Source organism: Triticum urartu, chromosome 5A (genome assembly GCF_056163025.1).
Source record: "Triticum urartu cultivar PI428250 chromosome 5A, HENAU_Tu73, whole genome shotgun sequence".
NCBI lineage: Eukaryota > Viridiplantae > Streptophyta > Magnoliopsida > Poales > Poaceae > Triticum > Triticum urartu.
In genome coordinates, this window is record NC_141877.1 from 203,340,983 (window position 1) to 203,350,116 (window position 9,134).

At 44.0% G+C, this 9,134-nt stretch overlaps 1 protein-coding gene across 2 annotated transcripts; it reads left to right on the forward strand.

The window, feature by feature from the left end:
- The first annotated feature begins 3,071 nt into the window (after nucleotides 1–3,071).
- On the forward strand, nucleotides 3,072–6,795 carry LOC125508256 (uncharacterized). 2 transcript variants are annotated; one of them, XM_048672907.2, is made up of 5 exons: nucleotides 3,072–3,496; nucleotides 3,789–3,941; nucleotides 4,022–4,163; nucleotides 5,259–5,500; nucleotides 6,327–6,795. In XM_048672907.2, exons 1-5 carry the CDS (start codon nucleotides 3,152–3,154, stop codon nucleotides 6,531–6,533), a joined length of 1,089 nt encoding a protein of 362 aa, XP_048528864.1. In that variant the 5' UTR covers nucleotides 3,072–3,151; the 3' UTR covers nucleotides 6,534–6,795. The 2 variants fall into 2 exon arrangements, with proteins under 2 accessions (XP_048528864.1, XP_048528865.1); XM_048672908.2 differs by lacking the exon at nucleotides 3,789–3,941.
- Nucleotides 6,796–9,134: the final 2,339 nt, after the last annotated feature.

Sequence of the window (9,134 nt, forward strand, 5' to 3'; positions counted from 1 at the left end):
TCAATGAGTACATACCTTGAAAAGATTTTGAAGTAGTTCAAAATGGAACAGTCAAAGAAGGAGTTCTTGCCTGTGTTGCAAGGTGTGAAGTTGAGTAGAGACTCAAAACCCGACCACGGCAGAAAATAGAAAGAGAATGAAAAGTCATTCCCTATGCCTTAGTCATAGGTTCTGTAAAGTATGCTATGCTGTTTACCAGTCCTATTGTATACCTTAGCATTTTTCTGGCAAGGCAGTACAATAGTGATCTAGGAGTAGATCACTGGACAACGGTCAAAATTATCCTTAGAGGACTAAGGAAATATTTCTCGGTTATGGAGGTGATAGAAGAGTTCGTCGTAAAGAGTTACGTCGATGCAAGCTTTTTACATCGATCTAGATGACTCTAAGTCTTGATCTGGATACATATTGAAAGTGGGAGCAATTAGCTAGAGTAGCTCCATGCAGAGCATTGCAGACATAGAAATTTGCAAACTACATATGGATCTGAATGTTGTAGACCCGTAGACTAAACTTCTCTCACAAGCAAAACATGATCACTCTTTGGGTATTAATCACATAGCGATGTGAACTAGATTATTGACTCTAGTAAACCCTTTGGGTATTAGTCACATGGAGATGTGAACTAATCACATAAAGATGTGAACTAGATTATTGACTCTAGTGCAAGTGGGATACTGAAGGAAATATGCCCTAGAGGCAATAATAAAGTTATTATTTATTTCCTTATATTATGATAAATGTTTATTATTCATGCTAGAATTGTATTAACCGGAAACTTAGTACATGTGTGAATACATAGACAAACAGAGTATCACTAGTATGCCTCTACTTGACTAGCTCGTTGAATCAAAGATGGTTAAGTTTCCTAGCCATAGACATGAGTTGTCATTTGATTAACGGGATCACATCATTAGAGAATGATGTGATTGACTTGACTCATTCCGTTAGCTTAGCACGATGATCGTTTAGTTTGTTGCTACTGCTTTCTTCATGACTTATACGTGTTCCTCTAACTATAAGATTATGCAACTCCCGAATACCGGAGGAACACTTTGTGTGCTACCAAACGTCACAACATAACTGGGTGATTATAAAGGTTCTCTACAGGTGTCTCTGATGGTACTTGTTGAGTTGGCATAGATCGAGATTAGGATTTGTCACTCTGGTTGTCGGAGAGGTATCTCTGGGCCCTCTCGGTAATGCACATCACTATAAGCCTTGCAAGCAATGCAACTAATGAGTTAGTTGCGGGATGATGTATTATGGAACGAGTAAAGAGACTTGCCGATAATGAGATTGAGCTAGGTATTGAGATACCGGCGATCGAATCTCGGGCAAGTAACATACCGATGACAAAGGAAACAACGTATGTTATTATGCGGTTTGACCGATAAAGATCTTCGTAGAACGTGTAGGAGACAATATGAGCATCCAGGTTCCGCTATTGGTTATTGACCGGAGACGTGTCTCGATCATGTCTACATAGTTCTCGAACCCGTAGGGTCCGCACGCTTAACGTTTGGTGACGATCGGTAATATGAGTTTATGTGTTTTGATGTACCGAAGGTAGTTCGGAGTCCCGGATGAGATCGGGGACATGACGAGGAGTCTCGAAATGGTCGAGACGTAAAGATCGATATATTGGACGACTATATTCAGACATCGGAAAGGTTCCGAATGATTCGGGTATTTTTCGGAGTACTGTTGAGTTAAGGGAATTCGCCGGGCAGTATATGTGCCTTATTGGGCTTTAGGGGAAAAAGAGAGGGGAGGCTGCGCGCCCCCAAGGCTTAGTCTGAATTAGACTAGGGGGAGGGGTTGCGCCCCCTCCTTCCTTCTCTTCTCTTTTCCCTTTCCTTTTCTCCTACTCCTACTACATGGAGGGAGCGAATCCTACTCCCGGTGGGAGTAGGACTCCCCAGGGCGCGCCATAGTAGAGGGCCGGCCCTCCCCTCCTCCACTCCTTTATATACGGAGGCAGAGGGGCACCCTAGGACACACAAGTTGATTGATCCAAGCCGTGTGCGGTGCCCCCTTCCACCATAATCCACCTCGATCATATTGTAGCAGTGCTTAGGCGAAGCCCTGCCTCGGTAGCAACATCATCACCGTCATCACGCCGTCGTGTTGACGGAACTCTCCCGTGAAGCTCTGCTGGATCGGAGTTCGTGGGACGTCATCGAGTTGAATGTGTGCTGAACTCAGAGGTGTTGTGCGTTCGTTACTTGGATCGGTCGAATCGTGAACACGTACGACTACATCAACCGCGTTCTCATAACGCTTCCGCTTACGGTCTACGAGGGTACATGGACGATACTCTTCTCTCTCGTTGCTATGCATCACCATGATCTTGCGTGTGCGTAGGATATTTTTCTTTGAAATTATTACGATCCCCAACAAGAGAAAGGCGGCCGGAGTAGGAGGGAGAGACGCAGATACCTCAGTGACAACAACTGCAACGGCGGCCGACGGCGGTAGAGAAAGCGAGAGTGTGAAGGGGAGAGTAAGGAAGAGAGAGGGGAAACGACGGGGTGGATAAGGTGCCCATAGTAATAGCGCGGGCAAGGAACACCCGTTGCTACTACAAACAATACCAGTAGCGTGATCTGGTAAAGAGCGCTACTGCTAGGTGGTGCCTGGGAGTCGGGTCCGTGTATAAACAGTAGTAGTGTGTGTGTTAGGAGGACCGCGCTACTACTACTTTCTTTATTGTAGCGTGTGTTCTCTGTCGGCGCTGCTACTACGTACCAGTAGAACCTGGTCTCCAGATCGCACTACTACTAAGATTATGTGCATAAGTTTTTCTCTAGTAGTGGGGGCGGCCGACCAGATGCGGTCTGACCAGGCGGGGGCACTCCCGCATTTCCCCAAATTGATCGGACAAGATTAGGTGCTGATGAGTTGGCGGTCAATGCATATGTGGACAAGCCAGTCAACTGCCAAATCAGCGCGTACGTACAAGAATTGTACATTGGATATATGACCACCTAAGACAAGTTCGTGACTGTATTTCTGATATTTGTAAGTCGGAGGATTAAATTGGCCAACGCGACGAGTAGGAGGACCTTCAGTGAATTTTTCTCTTTCCACGCCCTACACACTTCTCCCTGACCAGTGTGATTCCCCTCTGCCCTGCCCCCTCCTTCCCATGGAGCTCGACGCCGCCCAAAACCCTAACCCCGAACCCCCCATCTCCGCCTACTACCAGACGCGGGCGGAGCACCATGCCGTCGTATCCAGCGACTGGCTCGACCACGCCGCCGCTGCCGCCTCTCTCCCCGATGCGCACGCCGACGCCGACGCCGCCCCACCCCCCTCCCCCGGGAGCAACGGCGGCGGCGTCATCGAGGAGTTCAACTTCTGGCGGCGCAAGCCGGAGGCCGCCGAGGCGGTTGCCGCCATCATGGCGCTCGCCGCCGTCATCCGCTCCAGCAGGGCCACCACCATGATGGAGCTCGAGATCGAGCTCAAGAAGGCTTCCGACAAACTGAAGGTCCCTAAAACCCACTTTGCCTTTTTGCTCTATCTCCGATGTTTTCTGTGGTGTTGGAAATAAAGGCCCTTCTGCAATGGCATAAAATCTGTTTGGTATGCTTGTAGTGGCATGTACAAAATTCCACCCATCATGTTCTCTCTAGTCCTTAGGGTTTGAATTATGTTCACAAGTAGGTGTTGTCTAATGATGAAGTGATTAAGCTGCTTATAGTCTTTGAACATTTCGTTATGGAAGCCCTCATGCGGTGCTGACTACTTGAATTCACACTGAAAACATGTCTATATTTCAGTCCTGGGATGCTACTTCCATTTCTCTGTCTGCTGCTTGTGATTTGTTCATGCGCTTTGTAACAAGAACATCACATTTGGAGCATGAGAAATTTGATGCAGCAAAATCACGCCTAATTGAGCGAGGGGAAAAGTTTGGAGAGATATCATTAAAGGTTACCTGTAATTTACTATCCACTGTTCTTGTAAGATGGTTTATGCTTTGAACTAATTTGGTAGAAGAATATTTGTGTAGGCCCGTAAGACAATTGCAATGCTCAGCCAGGATTTCATCTCAGATGGGTGCACTATGCTGGTACATGGTTATTCCAGAGTGGTGTTGGAAATCCTGAAGCTAGCCGCCTCAAATCGCAAACTCTTCCGTGTATTATGCACAGGTATTTTGATCTAGTCCTTTTTCTATTCAGTGGTCTCAACACGCTTGCAGTGTATTCTCCATTCAGGGTCATCATTGTGATATTTTACTGTGAGGGCTTGGGAGATCGTATTCATGCAGAAGGCGATGAGGGTTGAGGTGATCTCAACATCTTCTTCATGTACGAAAAGTAGACGGCGTGTGAGGGTTGGGAGTGATCTGAACACCTTTTTCGTGTACGAATAGTAGACCGCAATGAGGGTTGTGACTGATCTCAACACCTTTTTCGTGTACGAAAAGTAGACCGTAGTGAGGGCCAGAGATCATATTCATGCATGAAACTGCACCCTAATGTGTTTCGACTGAAATTCTATTTTCTATACCATTATATAGTGTAGCAGTTTTGAATGAATCTAGAGCATCAACCCTAATCATTGGTATCTTAAATCCAACAGTTGAAAGCAGCAGGATTCACATGAACAGTAGCCAGCAGTTGCTTCCATGCTTTTCTAGAACCATCACATCACCCTTGTCATAAAAAGGTCCACGATTCCCAAGCCAGCTTGCAGCGCTAGCAGAGGACGTGCTTAGCGGGTTTGAGATAGTCTAGAAGGGAAACGCCGGAATGGGGAGAGAAGGAAGCTAAAGTAAACAGTTAGATTAGTTAGTGTGGATCCCACCAGTTATAGTTCGCCAAAAAAAATCCCCACCGGTTCCATACTCTTTGTTTTTTCACAAACAACAATCAATGGGGTTTACGCTTTTCTATTATTTCATTTCTGCGTTTCCTCCATGTTGAATAATTTCACAAGGCAATCTACTGTTTATCTACTTTTACCAAAATCACTTCGTAACGTTCAGACGTGCAATGCTAGTATACAGTAGTTCTTTAGTCATGTCTTACCTTTTTTTAATCTCCGCGGTTAGATGTCGTGTTGAATGGGTACATATTGAGTGGATGTATGCTCTAAGTGCTAACACTACATCATCTGAGAGTTGCAGTTCTAATGTTTTGTTGTTAGCCTACCTCATGGCTAGTAATCACGATAATCAATGTGGCAACTTGTCTGTTAAGTGCAATTTCTCATGTTTGTCTGTTATGTTTATTTACCTGCAGAGGGCAGACCAGACAGAACTGGCCTACGAATGTCAAATGAACTTGCAGCATTAGGTATTCCTGTTAAGGTGCTAATTGATTCAGCTGTTGCTTACTCCATGGATGAAGTTGACATGGTATTTGTTGGTGCTGATGGGGTTGTTGAAAGTGGAGGAATTATTAATATGATGGGGACTTACCAGATAGCTCTTGTAGCTCATAGCATGAATAAACCTCTATACGTGGCCGCTGAAAGTTATAAGGTACTGCCTGCTATGATAGGCTATTTAAAAATTGTTTCACTAGTTGCTCTGCAAACTATTCTCATGTTACTTTCTGTAATAGGAATAAATGAAACATAACTGTTGAATATTTAAGAACAGCGAGTAGAAATTGTTGTATATTTAAGAATATACTCCCTCGTAAAGAAATATAAGAGCGTTTAGATCACTAAAGTAGTGATCTAAATGCTCTTATATTTCTTTACAGAGTAGTAAGGACCTCTATTTGACATGGAGACTCAGACTTGTTAGGGTGTTGCCGTTTTCTTTATTGTTTTTAGAGATAGTTTTCATGGATCCTTAAGCTGATCAGTCATCCATAATGTGAGAGCAATTTGATATGGAAGTATCATTTCAAACTTCCACTGTTATCCGCCATATGTCCTGTACATTTTAAGGAACTTTGTCTTAGTATTCTGCACTCCAGAGATCTACACGTCATAACTTGCAAGAAACTACTTGCACAAATCATTCATCACTTTACTGCATTTCTTATTTCAGGATTTCTTATATCTCGCAGTAGGTATTCACCAAAGTTTATTCTACTTAAACTGTCGCAACTTAAGTTCAATTGATGATTACATAGTAAATTAGTTCTAGATTGTAGACAAGTGTATTAAATGATGGTTTATCTTACTTGCATCCTACTCCCTCCGTTCATAAATAAGACGTACCACGTCACTTATTTGTGAACGGAGGTAGTATTATATAACTATCCATGACTGTTTTTGTCTATAGCATGATGATCGCTTGATGGAAGTGTCAGTGTGTTTGATAACATAGCCCTGTATATTTGATACTCTTGTAGTTTGCTCGTCTATATCCCCTGGACCAGAAGGACATGACACCAGCTCATCGACCGATAGATTTTGGAGTTCCGATACCTGCTGGTGTGGAAGTTGAGACATCGGCAAGAGACTATACTCCTCCCCAGTACCTCACACTTCTTTTGACTGATCTTGGTGTTCTGACACCATCCGTTGTGAGCGATGAGCTCATCCAACTGTACCTATGATCACTGCTAAGATATATGTTCTCCAGATCAGATGTAATGTACTGTAGTTGAATTGAGGTTTTCCCTGTCTCTCACTATATGTTATCTTTTCCCCCGCTGCTGAAATGTCTAGAAGAATTCTCTAAAACCTTAGGTGAGAGGATGATCCATTTTTACCCGACCGTTGTTCTGGAGTCAAGCAATAATTTTGGTCTCAAGTGACATCGTGCAAATTTGCAGTGTTCACTCTACTGGATTCGAATGAGTGCAAAGTTTGACTTTCCTTGTGGCATTTGTGCATTTACAGAATACTTCGTCTTTGGTATTGTACCTTCTGCCGTTGGATCGATTGCTAATGATAGAATTGAATGGTACCGTCTTGCAGTGCTAAGGCCTTCTTTGGTTCATAGGATAGGAATTTCATATGACATGCATCTCAATTCCTATAGAGATATTTCATTTGATGCATAAGATAGGAATTCTTTCATTGAGTCTAGGTTAATATATATTTTTTTTGAAATGTGAAGTATTGGTTCCTATTCTACATAGAAATATAATCTATTCCTACAAACCAAAGGGCTTCATAGGAATTTTTTCTTTGAAAATTCTATTCTATGAAATTTCTATAAGATTCCTACAAACCAAAGGTGACCTAAACAATATGGCAAACTGGCGGTTGATACCAACTATCCTAGGGATTTGGATGGTGACATAGGGTATGGAGCATACAATAATATCATGTCTGTTCTGAATTATAAAATGTTTTGGATATTCAATATGGACCAAAAGGTAGCAGCACACGAACTACAAAGCAATCTATCACTTTTATTTTTTACTTTTCCTTTTTTACCCTACTTTTCTGTACTCGTTCTTCATTGTTCTTTATGTTCAACGGCGGTTGACCTACCCTAGTTTTCTTGTTATTTGTTCCCCATTGTTTTTCGTGCTCAGGGACCGATCAGGTCAACCTACCGCAGCCCATGGCCGCCATGCGCCCTTACGGGGGTCCTTCTCGGACGTGTGTGGTTTATGATTTATGAAGGAGCCTCGCCGGAAGCGCAATACCTAAGACACGCCAACGAGGTCTTTTGTTAATGGTTCACTGAAAGTATAAAATATCACAAACACAATGAAAATCAAATTGAGATTTATATATCATCGAACGACTAGTATCGCCGCCACAACGGGCCATCGACGGGCCGTTGTCACCGCTTCCATACCATAGCAGGCCTGGCCTTATCGATGACAGTAGGAAAGTCTTCGTCCACGTGCCCCTAAGGACCAACACTCTAGGCCACAGTCGTCATCGCAAATTTGGGGAATTCGTGCCTCTTGGCATTTCATGAGTTATGAAAATGCAAGAAAGGATACTAAATCTCATCATTAACTGAATTCTGGATAGAAAGATTAAGAAGGAGAACAAACTATCCAAGCCAAAGAACCTATCACCAAAAATCCTGACAAATGATGTTGAGACGAGAGTCTGTTTGAACCACGAAAGACTTGGTTTTCATTTAAGTTGTAGAAGTAGCCAACTTGCTATTATAAAGGTCTTCGTTGGTCTTACACTAGAAGTGGCGTGTTTCTGATTAAATCGCGAATTGCAAATAGTTGAAGTGTCTAACACCAAATCTCACCATCATGCACGTATGATGAGAAACCCTAACCTCATCGCTCCAAAGAGAAGACATGAATCTATGTCGGAGTTCCATCGTTTGCAATACCTTTCAATGAAAGAAAGGGCTCCAGTGTAGAGAGGGCCTTGCTGTTTAAAACGGAACCATAGAAACAATGGAACCCCCTATTTTTTAGTATTATTAGAATTAATTTGTTATTTCGTATAGAATTAACTGAACGGAGTGGAATAAAAAATCATGGTTGGGAAGGTTACTATAGCAAAAGCCATTGGAATTAATATTTTTTATATCAGAATAAATAGTTTTGTTATTAATGAAAAAATGGTGGCTAAAACAAGAGAAATCATTAGTTGTTCATTAAGGTTAATTTTATGAGAAACGATTGTTTTAAACCGGCTGATAACAACGAAACGCAAACCGCGTCCACTGCGTGACACGTGCCTATCCGGGCCGTCCACCGATGACCGATTCCCCTGCTCCAGCCTTATCTCTTCGAATAGATCGTCTCCTTCACACCTTTCTTCCCCTTCGTCTTCATCTCTTCCTCCCCTCCCCCGATCTCTCGGTCGTGTAGTTCGAGAGGAGAGGGCTCCATGGGGACGCGACTACACGCCACCAGGCACCAGCTACCGAATCCTCGCCATAGGGAACACCACCCATTGCTGTGAACAGGAAGGGGCGACGCTGACCACCATAGCGCGCCATCGCTGTGCTGCTGCACCCCTACTGTCGCAGTAGCAACAGCAGCAGCACCATTGCTGAAGCGGGGGCGGCATACGCAGCATGCAGGGGGTTGCCGGAGGCGGGGGCGACATTCGCCGCACTGCTACTCGTCGCGGTGCTGCAACGCAGCATGAAGGAGGTGGCCGGAGGCTACGCTGCTCGTCGCCGGTTTGCAAAGCAACATGGGGAGGCCGGAGGTGGGCGTTCGCCGGGGTGAGCTGCGTCCCTGTGGATCTCACCACGACAGCGGAGCTGCAGTGCA